The sequence below is a fragment of the Bidens hawaiensis genome, unplaced genomic scaffold, assembly GCF_021521415.1.
Source record: "Bidens hawaiensis isolate Kalapana, Puna unplaced genomic scaffold, B.hawaiensis_p1.1 tig00012838_1, whole genome shotgun sequence".
Lineage (NCBI taxonomy): Eukaryota > Viridiplantae > Streptophyta > Magnoliopsida > Asterales > Asteraceae > Bidens > Bidens hawaiensis.
The window spans coordinates 175,022-196,388 of record NW_027492071.1 but is presented as its reverse complement, the minus strand read 5'-3'; the positions used below and the strand labels follow the sequence as shown (position 1 = coordinate 196,388).

Genomic DNA, 21,367 nt, shown 5'->3' with positions numbered 1-21,367 from the left:
AATTCGACTTCGTATTAAACGTATTTCTGTGGTTTTGTTGTTAGGGGCCGACGCAGCACGTTCCATGCACATATCGCGCGGTGCGTTTAGGTCCCGCCACCGACGCTAGGTTGGAGGCCCTAGAGTTGGAGATGAGGTGGATGTCGCGCCAGATTGACTGGCGGATGAGCCAGATGTCGCGCCAGATCGACTGACTTGTTGGCAGTCGGGTAGCGGAGCTGTCTGGACAGCAGTACACCGTGCCACCGCCACCGCCGCCGCCACCACCCCTAGTTTTGACCACGAGGCGAGCACGTCTGGCGTGAGACGCGGACGGGGCGACGACGTGGATGCCCCGGACGGTTCGGGGCCGAGGCACAGGAGAGAGGACGACGTCGACGTTGGCGACACGTTCGGGGGGCTCGTGGGCTACGACAACGACATGGGCATGGACATGGGGGACTTCACGTAGATTTTATGTTCTAGTTGTCGTCTTTTCTTATATTTGTACAGATATAACAATGATTATTGGTATATATATGTGTTAACTGTTTTTCACCGAAAGGATATTAAATAATAAATAAATAAATAATTAATATATAATGATAATAATAATAATAACAAAATAACAAAGAAAAAAAACAAAAAAAAACATAATAAAACAAAATTGGTTGGATTTTCTAGAAACACCAACTCATACGCCGCGTATAGATCTATACGCGACGTACAGACCGGTGTTTTAGCAATTGAGCGGTGTCTCTAGAAAATCCGTTTTGAAATGAGTGGGATCCCTCGTTGTGGGGCCCACACTCCCACTTACCCACCCCCAACCCACCATAACAACATTAATTGAAAACATGCTATGCTGCAACTTAGTTCATTGGTTTAATTTAAGTGAAATCTTATGCTATTAAAGTCATAATTTGAAATCAATCCAATTAATCGGCTCAACAAACTACTTATCATTTTATATGTGCAAAGTTACAAAATACTTTTATTTTTCTACTATAGAACTCGTACCCGAGTAATCAAGTATCTTGTATGTCGTTCAAACTCTTGGTATCATAACCATTTAGTTACACTTTAGAGATTACAAGTTGGTAATTTTGAGTATTTTCAATTTTGGAAACTAGACCGGTTAATAAAATGAAACATGGTAGAATTTTATTTTATTCGGCTTAGACAATATCGTAAATCATATATTTCTTTTAAAGTTTTATTCGTGCATCCATGAAAGGATCACCCATATCCTTATCATTTGAAACCCAACTACACGCACATGGAGTAAGTATGAAGCTGCAACCTTGACTTGTTAAACCCACCATGCCAAAGATTACGTCAGTTAACATTAAATAAAAGTATATCTTAACTTTAATAAAAATAATAATATATAATTCCAGTAAGTAAATTAATTTTACTCGATAAAAATAAAAATATATACATGACAAGTTGGATTTCAATAACTAAACATCTGTTTCTAACTTTTATTTATTTGTTTTGGAACTATTCGTAGAAATAGTGATTGAATTTGACGACCTAATTAAAAGTATCACCAGTTAAATTAGTGATAAAAATAGTTATTAATCAATTAGTCATGGTTTGAATTATAAAAATTTAATTATCTATACTACATTATAAAATATTTGAGAGTGGCAGTTTAAGAACATTTTAAGTTTAAGAGTTTTATAACATTTGATACATATAATACAACATTTGATTCAAAAACACTAATAATTAACGTATATTATTTATTAATACATATTTAATTCACTACATTCAATACATATAATAATACATATTTAGTAATGATATCAATAATTATTATTTAAATAATAATACCCAAATACATTTCGTGTTTAAAACGAGTCAAGTTTGAGATCATATTAGATTTAACTCTTACAAACTAGTAACAAAACGCGTACCGTCTGCCAGAATTGTCTATTTATAAACACAAATGGCGTTGAGTGTTATTATTAAATTAAATTAATTTATTAAAACTAGAATTTAGGGGCAGTAGTCGCCCGCAATATAGTGTGTGAAACATTCTTGAATTGATTTGATTTGATTTCAGACGAAAACAACAAAACAGGGTTTCGGTTTTCTTTATTACTATTTATTATTATTATTGTCTTCTTCTTCTTCACTCAGATTCCCAGCTGGCATTCTGTGATCTCATCTGGGTCTGCTTCAATTTCTGATTTTAAGGTACCCTTATTATGATTTCCACCGCTTCTTAATTGTAATTAAGTAATTAACGATCTGGGGTTTCTTAATAAATTCGTGTTTTGGTTAATGGGTTTCAAGATTTTGAATTAATGTCATGGATATTGCATATTCTTCTCTTGATTCTTGATTTTATTTAAGCTGATACATTTTTAGAAACAGATCTCTTTTTCCCTAGTTGGGATTAGCATAATTGATTTGTGTTATTAATACTGAATTAACATGTAAGGTAATTTGAAGATGAACCCCTTTTGGTAAATGTATATTGATTCTGTTAATCAAGCAAAGAACTTGATTATACACTAATTGGGATTTTTGAATTTGGTAAACAGAATTAGTTTTTTTAGGGTTAAAGAAGCTTCTGTTGCTTTCAATTTTCAGATTATGCAAAATCCTAGTTTGGTTGAATATGAATCTAATAACTTACAAATAGTGTGATTCAAACATGCTTAGACATCAATTGGGAGTTTTAATATTATTTATGTCTTTGCATTCCTTCTATAAGATTCTATAAGATGAAAAATTCTTGTATGATTGTATATTGTATTTTTAGGTTAAAAGTAAATAACTAGAGATTTTGCAGTTTGATTAAAGAATCATATTTACTAAATCAGCATGTTATTGTCTAATTTGAAACGAGGTAATTCCTAAGAAGTTATTAATTCTAATGCTCTAGAACAATCATTTAAGTTTATTATTTCTGTAACTATTTTACGCTTTGTTTATGACTGTATTCTATTTTGGTTAGAGAATTAAGATTTTTTCTATTTGATTAATTAAATTATATTTACACAGGTTTTTGAGTTGTGGGCTTGGTGTTCTTATGAGAAATTAATACAATAATGGCTCACGGGAGAATACGGGCCAAGCTTAAAAGAAGTAGTCTTTACACATTCGGATGCATAAGACCACCCGTCGACTCAACAGATGAACCGCATCAGTTTCGCGGGCCCGGTTTTTCTCGACATGTTTGTTGTAACCAACCACATTTACACCAAAAGAAGCCACTCAAATATCGCAAGAATTACATATCAACCACAAAGTATAACATAATCACCTTTTTACCAAAAGCCCTCTTTGAGCAATTTAGACGCGTCGCAAATGTGTATTTTCTCTTAGCTGCATGCCTATCATTCACACCCGTTTCACCCTTTTCGCCTTATAGCATGATGGCACCGTTAGCTTTTGTTATCGGGCTCAGTATGGCTAAAGAAGCGGTTGAAAACTGGCACCGGTTCATGCAGGACATGAAGGTAAATATGAGGAAAGTTAGGGTTCATAACGGGGATGGTGTGTTTTCTTTAAAACCATGGATGAATTTACGCGTTGGGGATGTGGTAAAAGTGGAAAAAGATCAGTTTTTTCCTGCGGATTTGTTGTTATTGTCGTCGAGTTATGAAGACGGGATTTGTTATGTTGAAACTATGAATTTGGACGGTGAGACGAATTTAAAAGTTAAAAGATCTTTAGAAACAACTTTATCTTTAGATGATGACTTCATGTTTAAAGATTTTAAAGCAACGATTAAATGTGAGGACCCGAACCCGAATCTTTATACGTTTGTTGGGAATTTAGAATTTGAACGACAGCTGTACCCGCTCGATCCTAGTCATATATTGCTTCGTGATTCAAAGCTTAGAAACACAGGCCATGTTTACGGGGTTGTGATATTTTCGGGCCATGATAGTAAAGTGATGCAAAATGCTACAAAATCCCCTTCAAAAAGGAGTACAATCGAGAAACAAATGGATAAAATTATATATGTCCTTTTCACCCTTTTGGTGTTGATTTCATTAATAAGCTCAACAGGTTTTGCCCTCAAGGCAAAAAAAGAAATGCGAAGATGGTGGTACCTGTGGACCCCGGATGAACACAAGATATATGATCCTGATAACGCTTCACTATCGGGGTTTTATCATTGGATTACGGCTTTAATTCTTTACGGGTATTTGATACCGATCTCACTTTATGTTTCCATAGAGCTCGTGAAGGTTTTACAAGCGGTTTTTATAAATCATGATTTGAACATGTATGATGAAGAAACTGGTACTCCTGCTCAAGCCCGCACATCAAACTTAAACGAAGAGTTAGGGATGGTGGACACGATTTTATCAGATAAAACTGGGACTTTAACTTGTAATCAAATGGATTTTTTAAAATGCTCGATTGCAGGGGTCCCTTATGGCATACAATCGAGTGAAGTCGAGCTGGCGGCCGCCAATCAAATGGCTATGGATCTTGAAGGGCATGACGGTCATTTCGCAAGGTCTAGTGGACAAAACGGGTCAGAAATCGAGTTAGAGGTGATAAAAGGTTCTAAAGATAGTTTGAGAAAGGTGATAAAGGGTTTTAGTTTTGATGATGATCGGTTAATGAATGGGAATTGGGCCCACGAGGCGAATCCGGATGTTATATTGTTTTTTAGGGTTCTTGCGCTTTGTCACACTGCGATTCCTGAGTTTAATGAAGAAAATGATAGTTATAGTTATGAGGCTGAATCGCCTGATGAAGGTGCGTTTCTTGTGGCTGCAAGAGAATTTGGGTTCGAATTTTGTAGAAGAACGCAATCGAGCATATTTGTTCGTGAGAAGAATCCTTCTTCTCAAGAATTTGTTGAAAGGTTTGTGCTTTTGATTATATTAATGTTAGATGCATAACTTTGTTAAGACATTACAAATTTGAACTGTTGATGCAAAACGGGTCAGTTTGTTGGAAAACGGGTCAAATTGGCTGTGGTCACACGGTAGAAAGTTGCCCAAAATGCAACACCATAGTTTCTTTATATTAAAAAATTAGATAACTATTTTATCTGTAAAATGTTAAAAGAGGAGAAAAACTGTAAGCGAGTCAACATGACCCATTTTGACTTGTTGCTATTTTAGTTGTAATCACTTGTGATATTATTTAATTTGCAAATTCTTCTTTACAGGGAGTTCAAACTTCTAAATCTTTTGGATTTTACGAGTAAAAGAAAACGGATGTCTGTTATTGTTCAGGACGAGACTGGGCAGATTCTTTTATTGTGCAAAGGCGCAGACAGGTCGGTTTCTGGTTCTCATTTTCAACACACACATACACACGTGTATGCATATATATATAGGGCTTGGATCAAATACAAATGAAATTAACGCGCTAATTGTGAGAATCAAGTAGAGTAATTATATATATATGTAGAGTAATCATGTAATTAAATCATAGAGTAATTACATAATAACTCTATGATTTAATTTCATAATTACTTTACTTGTATATATAATTACTCTATTTGATTCTCGCAATTAGCATGTTAATTTTATTTGTATGTTAACTTTCCCCTATATATATATATCATACATTTTTCTGCTTTTTTTGTAGCATAATCTTTGAGCGTTTATCCAAAAACGGAAGAAGGTTTGAGGCGGCCACTACGAAGCATTTAAATGATTATGGGGAAGCCGGTTTACGTACACTTGCACTTGCTTACAAGAAACTTGAAGAATCAGAATACAAATCATGGAATGAAGATTTTATAAAAGCAAAAACTGCAATCGGTGGTGACAGGGAGGCAATGCTTGAACGGGTTTCTGACATGATGGAAAAAGATTTGATTCTTGTGGGTGCAACTGCTGTGGAAGATAAACTGCAGCAAGGGGTATCGAATGAGAAATTTACAGTTTTTAGTGAGAGGTGACAGAATGGGCTGGTTGGGTAACGGTCAAGACTGTATTTTTGGGTTTGGGTTGACACAGGTTGGCTCTATTGAAAGGCCTGTTCTTTGATTTGGGTCAGCGTGTTGTGTAACGGGTCAAAATGGGTGGTTCTTTTGGGTTCGGGGTTGAAACAGGCTTCGTCAGGGTCAAACAGTCATTCTTTAACTTGGTTCAGGTGGGTTGGATAAGCGTGTCGAAATGGTTCGTTCTTTAATTTGGGTCAGGTAAACGGGTCGAAAAGGCTCACTCTTTAATTTGGTCGGGTGGCTTGTGTAACAGGTCAAAAAGTGGGCAGTTTTTTGGTTTGGGCCAAAGTGAGTTGGGTAAAAGTCAGAACCTGGAATTCTTTGATTCGGGTCAGGTCAAGGTCAGATTGAGTGGATCACTTTCATTTTCAGGACTGGGTTTTTGTTGGGTTTGGTCTGAAACGGGTTGGGTTGAAAGGTCTATTTCTTTGGGTAATAAGGTTTTTTGTTTGGGCCAAAACGAGTTGGGTGAGTGTCAAAACCTACCATTCTTTGATTTGGGTTGGGTTGGGTCAGGTTGGCCAACAACACTTTTGTCCATATTTTAGATCTTTTTCACAAGTAATAAGAATGAATAAGAATCTAAGTATAATGAATAAAAGACAATATAGAGATAAACCATAACTATATCGACCCATTCGTAAGTAAATTGGTTGAAATTGCTGCCTCTATAATTCTTATCATTATGTCATTACTTTTTATTATTTTGTTAGTTTAATTTGTTTTACTTGTATAGGTGCCTCAGTGTATCGACAAATTAGCACAAGCTGGTCTTAAGATATGGGTATTAACAGGCGACAAAATGGAAACTGCAATCAACATAGGGTAATGTCTCTCACCCTTTTAACTTGATTATTGTGAATGAAAGTCGTTTTTTGAGTATTTGTGTGAAGGATTAATTTCATATGAATCTTTTTAAAAGTCAAAATTTCATATGATGCCTTTTCGGTTTCTAAATGTAAATATGATATTTTGAAATTTAGCTTATGTTTTAGAAATTTGAATATTTAGAAGTACATGCATGTTGAAACACACTATGAAATTGCCCCTTGTCTAAAAGTAATTATAGTTTTGGTGGTTATTTGGAATGAACAATGAAAAACTAATCAGGTTTGGAGACGAATGTAGGAAGTTATTGCAAGAAAACTAATAATTGCGATAAATGTTAAATTATCAAATTATTTTATATCGATTTTTCAAATTGCAATGATTACTTTGTGCAGGTTTGCATGCAGTTTGCTTCGGCAGGGCATGAAGCAAATATGTATATCAACGAATGTTGACACGTTAAACCAAGATTCCAAAGAGGTACTTCATTATTGTTATTAAATTAAGGCACTTCACAGTTTTATTTAAAACTACATAGCTAGTTAAAAAAAAGCCAACATTTAATGTCACTTTATGCATAGTGCAGTCAGTTAATATTATTTTGTTACTGATCAGGCTGTCAAAAGGGTAAATATGATATATTTCAGCAGGGTAAACATGATATTTTGAAAGTAATATAATATTTAGAAGGATATTTATGAAACTAATTCAGTTAAAATTTGCAACTTTAATTTCATTTATGGAAATCGGTTTATTATTATTATTATTATTGTTGTTTATTTTTATTATGTTATGATCAGGCTGTAAAGGAGAAAATTGAAATCCAAATTGCTAATGCATCTCAAATGATAAAGCTTGAAAAGGACCCACATGCTGCATTTGCATTGATTATTGATGGAAAGACGTTAACTTATGCTTTGGAGGAAGATTTAAAGCGTGAATTCTTGAATTTAGCAGTTGATTGTGCTTCTGTTATATGCTGTCGTGTTTCTCCCAAGCAAAAGGCTATGGTAAGATCATTTAACATAGACACGGTAATGTGTCAAAAAAAGTTTGGGTGGAAAGAGCCTGGACCGGGTTGTGTTGACCCGCAAACAATTTCGGTTATTTCTAAGGTTTTTTAACTTTGAGGCGCCAAAATGGGTGGGTCAGTCAGGTTATGTAACACTTCAAAACAAAATCGGGTCAAATCAGATCAGGTTGGGTTGACCCACGAAACATTTTTTGCACATTCTTTTAGAAACACCTTTTTTTATGTGTCCTTATTTAAAAATACTTTATAAGTACTTAATGCCTTAATTATTTTACAAAAACAACATTACTTTTGCATGGGTAGAAATGCGCCAGGCTGGTTTTACCAGGAATAAACATTTTTTTGTACAATTTTCAGTTTTTAATTATAATTTGTGTGACAGTTACGATTGCAAATAAAACAATTTACGATTCCATTTTAGCTAACATTTCTTTTTCTTTATATTTTGGCCCTTAGATAAAAATGCAGCCCAAATCGACCCATATACATTCAACTGCCACCTCTAATATTTACCAGTTTGACCTTCTTAGCAATAAAACATAGCATTAGTGACCTCTGTTCTGGTCACTTTTTTTTTGGTTTCATTTGAAATATTATATTCTTAATTTTTTATTACTGTTTTGGCATTAGGTTACAAGATTGATGAAAGAAGGCACGGGGAAAACGACTTTAGCAATCGGAGATGGTGCAAATGATGTTGGAATGATTCAAGAAGCCGATATTGGTGTTGGAATTAGTGGTGTTGAAGGAATGCAGGTTATAGATAATCTGGGGGTTAAGTAATGTTTCCCACGGATGAGGTCTAGCTGAGAAGGCTGTTCTTCAGGAGACCTGCAAAACAAACACCGTAAGCTCGTCACTGAGAAGGGGGGGGGGGTTCCTCCTTGTGACCACCCTCCGGCGTGAGAATCAGACTAGGTTGCTCTGAATATAAGTGTATATTAAGAGATTGCTAGATAACTGGATAGCAGATGATCTTACCATTCCGAGATGTTGGAGTATTTATAGCCGAAGGTAGGTTTCCAAGCAGGTACAGCCGGCTGAATAGTATTCCTGTTCTACCAACAGTGGACTATGCACAGGCCATACTGGTTGGTGGGTAGGTTACGGCCAACAGTGACAAAGTCGGCTGCACTATTCCACCAACTGTAGATTATGCACGTCCCACCTACTGTGGATTGTACGCAGGCCATGCTGGTTGGTGAAAAGGTTACGGCCAATAGTAACACTATTCCACCAACTGTAGGCTGCGCATGTCCCACAGTAAGGGTTGGTGAGTAGGCAGCGGCTAATAGTGACAAACAGTACTAGAGGGTGCTCCTCCTCGCACTGTTGTCGGTGAGCTGTCACCCTGTGATTGGCTCATGGGTTGTTCTGGTCAGATCATCTGTCCTATCCATACCTTGGTAGGTATAGTACAAAAGATCTTTCAGAATCATACAGACTGGCTCATTTAGGCGGGATTGTTCCTGCCTTGCTCATTCCTTCATGTGACTACTGAAGTATCTATTGTCTTGTGCGTGTAGCCCTGCTGTCTGCGGGTAGCCTTCCCTGATGGCTTGTATCCGCAATTGCGGGAACAGGCGGGGTACTTCACCATTGGGAGGCTTTCCCTGCGTGTACAGCTTGCGTACTGCGCGTAAGGTTCTATGAGCATGGTGGGTCCTGCGGGAGCAGATGGTCTTTGCGCCGACGTCCCTGTTCGAGGTGAGTCTTGCGGGACCAACTGGGCTCTGCTGGGACCTACCTCTTCAAGTCCCCCCAGTCCAATGTTCTTCTCACGAATGTTCAATAAAGTGAGGTGAACTTTTGGACTTTAAGCAAGGGGTTTTGAAAAGGTTTAGTTTTAAGGTTCTCCGTGGGGATTCTTCCCGCGGATTTCCTAATGTCACTTGCAAAAATTCCCGATTTTTTTTTTGCTTGATCTTTGGGTATGATGCGGGTAGGTATGTAACCTTCTCGCAAGTCAGGAGCGTTGAGTCTCACTTGTGTGGATTCTCCTTGAGGTTTTAGTGGTTTTGAACATAGTGATCAATTATGTTTAAACCACCAATTCCATCCTGGAGCCTCAAAACAATGTATTTCTCGACGTTCCCGCTATGCGGGGATGTTATTTCCGTTTCCACAAGCATTGCCCAAAAGATCCTTCTTGGTTTCAATTCCCTGCGGAGCGCTAGGTATGTGAAGGGTTTTGCCTTAACACTGTACCCGCGCTCGTCTTACAGTTACTTTATTTTCAAGGTACCTCTGGCGTCAATTCCCTGCGGGTGCTAGGTATGTGAAGGGTTTTGCCTGAACACTGTACCCGCATCCGTCTTATGGTTACTTGGTTGCCAAGGTAAGGGGTATTTTCCCGCTTACTTTTGAATCTTTTTGAATTTTGAATTTTGAAATTCGAAAGGTTGGTAAGGATAAGAACGGTCCAGACATCTGAAACGTCGTGCGGCGGTTTCTTCTGACTGTGTCAGGACGTGCAGGAAGTTATGGTGACGTGACAGAACATGGTCATTCCAGTCGCTTTTTTAGGCGCGTGGGCACGATTTTTCGGGCGCGTGGCCGCGAAATTACTGGCACGCGTCCTGTCAACAGCTGTTGCCAGCTTGCTTTTTGCCACGTGTCATAGTTTTATTGCACCTTCGATTTCTCTCTCCTCCGCATTAAATTCACCGCATTAATTGCGATTACTATATAAAGGGGGAGAGGGTTATTTGCAATTCACACTTTTCATTCTTCTCTTCATCTTTAAGGCGATTTCCGGCGAATACTCCTTTATTTAATCGAGCATTCTCTCGAAATCGTTTTCTTCTTCCTCTGCAAGATGTCTTCACGTGATGCTGAAGCTGTGGCCGACGACAGGAGTACTGCTGGCGAGTGCCAGTGTGCTCTGCCCGGCGATCAGTACCGGTATGTTGTCAGGAAGTTCATGCTCGATCCCCTCGAGCCTGAGTTTCCTGAATCCCACCAGACCGTGTACGATGCCCCCAGAGGCAAGATCGGGGTTTATGCTGCATTTTTTGTCTATGGGAATCTTAGATTCCCATTGACAAAATTTGTTTACCGTGTCCTTGAGAGGCACGGTGTTCATTTGACCGAGCTGCACCATGGCGATCGCCAAGATTCGCCATTTTGAGTGGGTGTGCCACATTTTGGGCATCGAGCCCCATGTGGACCGCCTGATGACCTTCTATACCTGGAGGTGCATCCAGGGGTGGTACACCCTGACGACCCGTATTAAGGGTCTGAAGATTTGCGACACCGAGCGCAGTCTTCGCGCGTGGAAGCAGGAATTCTTCTACATTTCTGCCCGCGCCGTCCCCCTTGCCATGAAGTTTAAAAATGGCCAAGCGATACCAAGCCTTTACGCCCCCAATTACCAGGAGGCGGAATGGTTTTCGAAGATATCCCGGGTCCAATCTCCGGTTTACCGGTTTGCGGAGTCCGGGATGGTCATGTTAGGGATGAGCCGGGTGTGGAAGAATGCGTCTCAGGTTCCCATCCTTCTGGAATATGGTTTGAACTCTATTCCCTATGGTATGTCTTGTCTTTCTTTTTTATACGAGTTTGTCTTCTAACTGTTTCTTTTCTTTCAGAGGGAAATGATTTGGAGTCGCTTCTGTACCCGCGGGAAACCGACGGTCCCGCGCGGATGGGTACTCGTGCTCTGGACGAGGGCGAGTTGCCCATCCTGGAGCAAACGGCGGATCGGTTTGTGGAGGTCTATCCGCTGGGCCACGAGATCCTGAGCCACCGGCGGCCAGGTAAGGCGATATTCTTTCCTCAATCCCTCAATGCTGTACCCGCTGCTGGAATTAACGACCTGTCTTCTGAGGAATCCTCAGATGCTCCTCCGTTGGTGCGGAAGAAGAGGGTTGCCGGCGGGAAAGGGAAGGAGAAGGCCTCCACAGCTGATCCGGTGATTTTATCTGACTCCGAGTCAGATAATGAAGAGGTGGCGGGGAACCCCGGTGGTGAGGAGACCACTGCTCCGGAGGCTACGACTGTTACCTCCGGAGATCCAGCGACGATGACGGTGATCGGTACCAAGAGGCCGGCTCCATCGGGTTCCTCCCCGCCCGTCCGTACGTTCAGGGTCAAGAAAACCCGTAAGTACAATCATAGTTTCTTTCTTTGTAGATTTATCACTATAAATTTATCTAACACTTTCTTCTTTGTGCAGGCGTGGATGTTGACGCATTCCGGGGTGAAGCGCAGAGGAGTACCCTTCCGCCAATGACGGTAGGCTTGGTCAGCCTACCTGAGGCGTCGACCCAGGTGACCGCGCCTGCTTCCGCTGGTTCAGTTGCTCCTGAGCAGACTGTTCCAGCTGAGATGACGTCACCGCCGGCCGTGAGTGCGATTTTTACAGCATCCTTCACAGAGCCGGCGGTTACTGCTGCTGCTGACTACGAGGCGGCGACCACGGCGGCGACAACAACGGCGACCACGGCGGCTGCCACCATGCCCGCGCCACCGGCACCGATGGCCGGACCATCAGGTACGCGCAGGGCTTCCCGCCGATCTTTGCCACCTTCCCGTCTGCCTGACCTGTTGGATGGATTTCCTTTAGGTTCAGGTGATGGGTTTGGTGGCTATCGGCCTGTCATTGACCCTACAGGTGCGTGGGGTTCCTTTCTTTTTCCCTTGATTTTTATCATCTTTTCCTTACTGCCTTTGTTTCTTTTGCAGTGTCGGATTCCAATGAAGTGTATGTTCTGCGATGGAACATACGCCGAGGAACAACCCTTCGTACCCCTGTGGAGTGCGTGGACTGGGCTCGCCACGCTGCTCCTCATGGTGCGTTGGGGGAGGCCATGGCTAGCTACCAGGAGGGTAGGCTAACCAATGAGCTTCGGGTTCTCCAAGCCCGGATGCAGCCGCGCGTCGAGCTGCTTTGTCGTGAAAACGACAAGTTGAAAGCAGCTCGCGCCAAGGACGTATCTGAGGCGCGTGCTCTTCGGGAGGAGAACCAACAGCTGGCGGCAGCTGCCGCCGACAAGGAGAAGGCCTTCAAGGCCCTCGAGGTTGAAGTTCAGGCGCGACTCGAGGCCCGCTCCAAGGCTGCCCAAGCTGTGAATGAACAGCTTCGGCTGGCCAGGGAGACTGCGCGAAACGCAACCGAGAGGGCTGCCAAGGCTGAAGCCGTTGCTGAGCCTTTGCGTGTGGAGAATGAGGAGCTCAAGGTCAAATTAGAGGCTCTCCAACGCGCTCATGATGCCTTGGCAATGGAAGATGCCAAGAAACTCCAGGAAATCCTGGACCAGAGGGGGTTGCTTGACCACACCGAGCGGAAGCTTAAGGGCGTCGAAGAGGCTGCCGCAAAGGAAGTTTTACTTGCCAACCTTAACAAGAGCGAAGCCGAACGCGCCCATAACGAAGCTCAAGCTGCCCTTCAATGGCTTCTTCGAGAAGCGTTGCCTCAGGTATGTTTAGTTTTATCTTTACGCTTTTCTTTTGTTAGAAAAGGTTCTAATACTTGTGTTTTCTTTGTAGGTTGTGCGTCGGGTCTTTTCAGAGACCTCTTACGATGATGCTATGACCGCAGCCCTCGACGCTTCTCATGAGGATGGGGAACGGACCGGCTTCCTGCTTGGTCTAGGGTTTGCTGAGAAAGGCGTTCCGCCTTCCAACTTCCCTCTGTATAATGCGGATACCGAAACTATTTATGACCAAGCAGTGAACCATTATGCTGCCTTCCCGCATCCGGTGGTGGAGAAGGTAAATGAAATTGCTGCTGCTGATGATGGGCTTGCTGTCCTTAGAGCTTTCCTTGAACCGTCCTGCTCTGCTGATGGTGCGGGTCCAAGTGGAAGTGGTCCTGAAGCATGATCCAAAAGATCCCTTTCCACCACTAGCGTAGATATTTGCTCTTACTTCTTTTGTATGCGGGTATATACCCAGCAATGTTTGTAATATTCAAGTTGAAATAAAGAATGTGTTTGTCCTTTTCTTTATTTAACGCATGTTTACACTTGGCAATTTCTTTAGTACTTAGATAAGTTAACTTTTTGACATGGTAAATTATAAGTTTATTTTTTCTTCCTCTTTCATGATTGTGCGGGTAAGACCGTCACTTGCACTTAGTAGGATGGCTAAACTTACATTTATCCTGCGCGGAAGTTTTCCTTATCTTTTCCTTGAAATTTTCTAAGTGTTCAGAATAAGTTAACCCTTGAACGTGGTATATGATAGGTTGAAGTTTTGCTTCCTTGTTTGTGATTGTGCGGGTATGACCGTCACTTCCACTTACAAGGATGGCTAAACTTAACTTACGTCTGACCTGCGTGTAGGTTTTCCTTATTATTTTTTAGTATAAGTTAACCTTTGAACGTGGTAGATGATAGGTTGAAGTTTTGCTTCCTTGTTCGTGATTGTGCGGGTAAGACCGTCACTTGCACTTACAAGGATGGCTAAACTTAACTTACATCTGACCTGCGTGTAGGTTTTCCTTAGAACTTTTTAACATTTTTAGCGTTGTTTATGCGGGTTTTGCCGCCTTCCACACGCAACTACTTACTTCTTCACGCATTGGTGCGGTGAATACCGGCACATGGGAAGTTCATAAGTTAAAGGCAAGGCTATCAACACATTGTGTAAGGAGAATCATTTCCATTAGAAGTGGCTCTAAGCCTTTTCTTTACAAGTTTGGAATTGATCTACATATAACATCTGCGTAATTGAGCTCCATTCCATGTTCTTGGGATAGGAGTGCCATCGAGCCTTTCAAGCCGGTATGCGCCTTTTCCCAGGACTTCTTTGATAATGTATGGCCCTTCCCAGATCGGGGCCAGCTTTCCTGAGCGCTCTTGGTTTGAAGCCTCGTTGTTACGCAGTATGTAGTCTCCTTCCTTGAAGTTGCAGAGTTTTACCCGCGTGTTGTAGTACTTTTGCATTTGTCGTTTGTAGTTCTCTTCACGCACTGCGGCTAAGTCTCTGCGTTCCTCGGTTAGCATAAGATCCAACCGTCTTTCCGCATCATTGTCTTCTGGCTGACTCAAGACCCTTGGTGAGGGTAGACCAATTTCGACCGGGACCATGGCTTCAGTGCCATAAGTGAGGCTGAACGGGGTTTCTCCCGTACTGGCCTTCTTCAGCGTTCTGTTTGCCCAAAGGACGTGCGGAAGCTCGTCCACCCAGCCGGATCTGTGCTCCGAGAGTCTTTTCTTTATGCCATCAACGATGCTTTTGTTTGCTCTTTCCACCTCACCATTACCTTGCGGGTGTGCCACTGAGGTAAAGGTGTGGGTGATTTGAAGTTCTTTTAGCCACTGTTGTAGCTTCTTGTCAGCAAAGTTGGTGCCGTTATCGCTCACCAAATTGAAGTCCAAAACGACAAATTATAAATTCCCAAATAAATTTTTTGATATGCTTTACGGTTGTTTGGGCTAAAGGTTTTGCTTCTATCCACTTGGTGAAGTAGTCGATGGCTACCACTAGGAACTGAACATTTCCTGCCGCTATAGGAAATGGGCCTGTCACATCGATGGCCCACTTCTGAAATGGCCACGAAGAAGTGACTGGAACCAGTTCGTTTTTTGGGCGATGCGTGTTAGGTTCGTAAAGCTGGCAAGACCTGCATTTTCTGATGTATGCCAGTGCAACCGTATGCATCCCCGGCCAAAAGTATCCCGCGTTGTTTAACTTGGCTACAACAGCGCGGGGACCTGCGTGTACCCCACAGATGCCTTCGTGTACTTCCCTTAAGAGGTAGTCGGCATCTTGGTTGTCCACGCATCTCAAGAGTGGGCCAAGAAAGTTACGTCTGTAAAGGACGTCATTGACGAGTTGATAATTCAGTGCTTTACATCGTAGTTTTCTTGCCTGTGTTTTTGACTCTGGTAGTATTCCTGCTGCAAGGTAATTTATTATTGGTGTCATCCACGTTTCTGTACTGGTTTGGATGACACAAATTTCCTTGTGCGGGACTGATGGTGCTTCGAGGAGTTCAATGCGGATGTCCTTTCCCAAGTGGGTGAAGGCTAGTGATGCAAGCTTGCTTAACGCGTCCGCAGATTTGTTTTCGCTGCGCTTGACGTGTATGACTTTACAATCACTAAAATCACGCATAAGGGTTTTTGCCTGGGCGAGGTACAGGGCCATGGTGTCGTTCACAGCCGTGTACGTCCCATTTATTTGGTTGGCCACCAGCATGGAATCCACGTGGGCTTCCAAGTTTTTCACTCCCATCTTACGCGCAATTCTCAAACCGGCCAAGAATGCTTCATATTCGGCTTCATTATTCGTACTTGGAAAATCCAACCGAATAGCGTAAGTATATTCTTGGCCTGCTGGGTTGGTTAATTTTAACCCTGCGCCTGAACCCTCGTTACTGGCTGCTCCATCAGTGTAGAGTCGCCAGACATCATTGACGTCCTGTGCTGGGGAGGGTTGAGCCTCCTCCTGGCACTCTTTCTCCCGCGAAGCGGGGACTTCTGCAATAAAATCGGCCAGGACCTGGCCTTTTATGGCTGGTCTTGGCTTGTACTTAATTGCATATTCTCCCAATTCAATTGCCCATTTGGCTAGACGTCCCGATAATTCGGGTTTGCCTTGAACGTTTGAGAGTTTGAAGTTGGTGAGAATGGTGATTGGGTGGCCCTGGAAATATCGTCTTAACCTGCGTGAAGCGTGTATAAGTGCTAAGACTAATTTTTCGAGGGTAGAGTACCGGGTTTCTACGTCTGTTAGTACACGGCTAACATAATAGATTGGCATCTGGATGCCCTTTCGTTCTACTAGCAGGACTGCCCCGGTTGCTCTATCTGTTGCGGAAAGGTATAGGATTAACTCCTCTCCCGCTTGTGGTGCTGTAATGTCACACCCTCAAAATCCACTAACGGAGTTTTACCGTCAGAGGGTGTGAACTGGCAGGATCGGAATCATTAGTTATAATCAAACCAAAGAAAAACGTTTAAATGAAAGTAAGTGCGGAAGCGTAAAACCTTAATTCAAAAGTTGCGTCACGCAGGACGACTTAAAACCAAATGTAACTGTTAAAATTAAGTTTGCAGAATAAAAGTGTTTTCATTAATGCATGCTCCTAAACCGCGCGCCCGCCTCGGCTACCTGAGAATAACATACTAAAAGTGTCAACACAAGGTTGGTGAGTTCACAAGTTAAATAAGATAAATCGTTTAGCGTTTTGCGTAACCTCGTTACGGCGTTTCAGTGTTGCGTAACCCCGTTACGACGTTTGAGTGTGTAACCACGTTACAGCGTTTGAGTGTGTAACCACGTTACAGCGTTTGAGTGTGTAACCACGTTACAGCGTTTGAGTGTGTAACCACGTTACAGCGTTTGAGTGTTTTGCATTACCAGATAGTGTTATGTCAAATTATATATCGATAGGTAGCTAATCTATACAACAAGTATCGCTAAGTGGTTCGCGACCGAAGCTGACTGTTTATCAAGTGCCCGTCACCAGGTCCTCCAGACCATGGTAAGTGTTAGCCAAAATTTACACCCACTCAACCTCCAGTTGAGCTTAGCGTCGGGTGGGGTTTGTCAAACCCAGTAGTACTACCCAAAAGTGACTCGCTATTCCAAATATTAACCGGTCCGATGTGTGGGACTTCAAATGTTACGTATGCCGCTTAGCCTTTACAAGTGATATATAATTTATAACAAAATCTTTCATATGCGTTTATCTCAGAAAATATGTTTATCGGAGTATGTTATCTCCCCCAAGTGAAAAACGTTTGAAAACAGTTCAAAGAGCGGGGTAAGTGAAACTCACTGTTTGCGAAGAATATCCGATCTAGATCACCGAGTGATGCGCGTCGTAGAAAACTCTCTAGCGTTCTAAAATAACAAAGAGATTTTCTAAGTATCGGAATGTTTAACGAGTCTCTAGACTCGGCACATAATACCTATACACGTAACATGTTTCGTGTTTCGTTTGTGAATCGTGTGTGACTTAAACAAGTAAAATTGTGATACGATACATGAGTGAGCAATTACTTTCGTGTCACGTATTAATAACATACTTATTAGCAATTATTCCCGTAAGGGCATTTTGGTCAACAAACAAAGACTAACTAACCATTATTCCCCATAAGGGCAATTTGATCAATTCATGGCAATTAACTAGTAACTATTCCCCGCAAGGGTATTTTGGTCAAAATACAACAATTATATAAAAACTATCATATTTCATGCATTCCTATACAACTCAGCAGCTAGTTTCGTTATAACAGAATTTCTACTTGAAAGATTGCACTAGTTCACCGATTATAACGTCTCAATTAATTCACCAAAAATTACCACAAAAGCATACATATCTTAGGTTTCCAGAACATGTTTTATCTTATTTTTATTCCATATAGATTGCTCATAATGATCAAAACACTACAGTAAACTCATATCAGTCAGATTCATGCACAACAGAATGTTATTTGAAATTCCCGTTAAACGAAAAATCCAATAAATGCAAGACCACTTGGGTTTGGTTCCTAACTCAGTGAGTCAACTTCCAGAAGTGGAACCAACCCAATTGGCCTCGTGGTTCATGAGATATAACATTTACAACATAACCTAACAGCAGGTCTAACAGCTCAGCTTTGCATCACGTTTTTGTAAAATCATAAAAGTATACTTCCACTTATCCAAAAATTACGAATTTATACTTCATAGAAACTAGACTCAACCTAGTTTACTGCAGTACCCACAATCTCAATCAATTTTCACGTTTACACTTCTTTACAGTCAGTTAAACATTGTATATACGTTCTGTCCAGAATCTGTTCACATCAAAACTCATCATAATAACAATCTATGAACTATCATGCATCCATATAACCCTGTAGACACTATCACTACTGTCCATGCATATCAATCACACCATACATACAAGATTAGGGTTTGTGTTTTAATTCAAATCAAGAACAACAATCAATCATGTAACAATATCAATCTAGTTATCAATCATCATCAAATCAATTCAAGAATCACATGAATACCATAACCCTAGAAATCGGCCATTAAGGCTTATAATTCACCCAATAAAACTAACAATTAAACATAGAGAATGCATAGAATAGTTGTTTATACCTTCCTAGCACCTTAATCTTCAATCAAACTTGAAAGATCTTGAGTGTGTGTGTATGTATATGGATCGATCTCAAGGAACAAGGGAAGTTAGGGTTTGGACCGATTTTTCTAGAGGAATGGGAATGGAAGTTAGGGTTTAGGTTTATCATGTATTTATAGACTAAGATGTTACACTTTGGCCCCTCAACTCCTAAGTATTACTTTTTCTAGAACATTCTATCATAACTTGCACATTAAGTTAACATTAAGTATTACTTTTTCTAGAACATTCTATCATAACTTGCACATTAAATTAACATGACAATAATATTATCACATAACACATAATCCTATCACATAATTAGTGTTTTAGTGTTTTTCGTTTATTCATCAATCGTTTGCGTTTCGGTGCAAATCCCGAAAGACTACTACACATGTAGTAAGTGTTAAGCGTCATTTAAACCCTAGTTTAAATGTAATGAGGTTTGCGTTTAGATTCAATAATCTAAAGTTTGAATTGACGGAGTTGCGTTAACGGAGTTAACCTGAAATTGACGATTGTCACATCATTCCCATGTTAAAGAATTTTCGTCCCGAAAATTTGAGTCAAGTCGTGATGAGTGTCTGAAAAAGTAAGAAAAATTTTCAGTTTGTCATATCATCCCCTAGTAGAAAGAAATTTCGTCCCGAAATTTAATTCATACCTCCGGTGATTTCTGACGGTTTGCCGGGTTTCGCGGTTTTCTATGTTTGGTCAGCCCTTCAAAAAGGTGAGGATACTTTTTCATCATTTGATTCTCGCGTTCCCACGTGAACTCCGGTCCACGTCTCGAGTTCCAATGAACTTTAACAATTGGAATTTTGCTGTGCTTGAGCGTTTTAGTTTCCCAATCCAAAACCTCAACTGGTTCTTCAACGAAGCGTAACTGTTCATCAACTTGTAGTTCCTCCAAAGGGACTACTTGAGTTTCATCGGATAGGCATGTGAAAAACATTGTGTACACTACTGAGTTCTGCTGGTAAGTCCAGTCGGTACGCCACTGGACCAACGCGTTCCGTTATCCGATAAGGACCAACATATCGTGGGTTGAGTTTGTTTCGCTTTCCAAAGCGAACCACACCTTTCCAAGGTGAGACTTTGAGTAACACTCGATCGTTTACTTGAAATTCGAGAGGTTTTCGGCGCTTGTCAGCGTAACTCATTTGGTGATCACGTGCTGCTGCCATGCGGTTTCGGATTTGAACAATCTTTTCCGAAGTTTCGAGTACCAGTTCTGGACCAGTGATTTGGCTGTCACCCACCTCTGCCCAGCAGAGCGGTGATCGACACTTCCGTCCGTCTAGTGCTTCAAACGGTGCTGCGTTAATACTTGAGTGGTAGCTGTTATTATACGAAAACTCTACCAAAGGTAAGTGGGGTTCCCAACTTTTTCCGAAATCCAACACGCATGCACGCAACATGTCCTCCTGGGTCTGAATAGTCCGTTCACTTTGCCCATCCGTCTGAGGATGGTATGCTGTACTCATATCGAGACGGGTGCCCAGTGCGCTTTGCAGCGACTTCCAAAAGTGCGAGGTGAAACGAGAATCTCGATCGGAAATGATCGAGACAGGCACTCCGTGTCTAGACACCACTTCTTTCATGTATACGCGAGTCAGTCTTTCCATTTTGTCCGTTTCCTTAATTGCTAGGAAGTGTGCCGATTTAGTCAATCGGTCAACGATCACCCAGATGGTATCGCATCCCGTCGGTGTCTTAGGCAAACCCGTAATAAAGTCCATTGAGATGTGTTCCCATTTCCACATTGGGAGTTCCGGTTGTTGCAGTAGACCAGATGGTTTCTGGTATTCTATCTTGACTCTGGCACAAGTCAAGCATTTGCTCACGTAGGTGGCAATGTCGGCTTTCATGTTCGGCCACCAGTAAAGTTCCTTTAAATCATGATACATTTTATCTGAGCCAGGGTGGATTGAATATCGGGACTTGTGAGCTTCGTCCATCACTAGAGTTCTCAACTCTCCGTATCGTGGAACCCAAATCCGGTTCTCAAAATATCGGACCCCGTTCGATTTGGTTTCAAGTTGTTTGTCCATGCCCCGCATGAGTTCTGATGGAAGATTATCATCTTTCAAAGCTTCAAGTTGTGCATCGCGAATCTGGTCGGGTAAGCTAGCATGAATTGTGAGTTGCAATGCTCGTACTCGTCTGGGTTTATCGGTTTCTTTTCTACTGAGTGCGTTGGCCACTACATTGGCCTTGCCAGGGTGGTACTTGATGGCACAATCATAATCCTTAAGCAACTCGACCCAACGACGCTGTCGCATGTTCAGCTCCCTTTGATCGAAGATATGCTGGAGACTCTTGTGGTCGGTGTATATGGTAAACTTGGTACCGTACAAGTAATGCCTCCATATCTTTAGGGCAAATACCACAGCTCCGAGTTCCAAATCATGAGTCGTGTAGTTCTTCTCGTGAATCCGTAGTTGTCGAGAGGCATAGGCTATAACCTTCTCGAGTTGCATCAGCACACAACCGAGACCTTGTATAGATGCGTCACAGTGTA

The 21,367-nt window shown here is 41.5% G+C and overlaps 1 protein-coding gene across 1 annotated transcript in view; it reads left to right on the top strand.

Annotated features, from left to right (window-relative positions):
* The first annotated feature begins 2,104 nt into the window (after nt 1-2,104).
* Nucleotides 2,105-21,367, top strand: part of LOC143542426 (putative phospholipid-transporting ATPase 4) — a 31,646-nt gene continuing 12,383 nt past the window's right edge. Inside the window, exons 1-8 of the mRNA XM_077035013.1 lie at nt 2,105-2,184; nt 2,998-4,822; nt 5,132-5,242; nt 5,557-5,833; nt 6,654-6,742; nt 7,141-7,225; nt 7,546-7,755; nt 8,409-8,534. Coding sequence (XP_076891128.1) covers nt 3,045-4,822; nt 5,132-5,242; nt 5,557-5,833; nt 6,654-6,742; nt 7,141-7,225; nt 7,546-7,755; nt 8,409-8,534 — 2,676 coding nt within the window. The 5' untranslated portion in view covers nt 2,105-2,184; nt 2,998-3,044. The remainder of the gene's footprint in view (nt 2,185-2,997; nt 4,823-5,131; nt 5,243-5,556; nt 5,834-6,653; nt 6,743-7,140; nt 7,226-7,545; nt 7,756-8,408; nt 8,535-21,367) is intronic.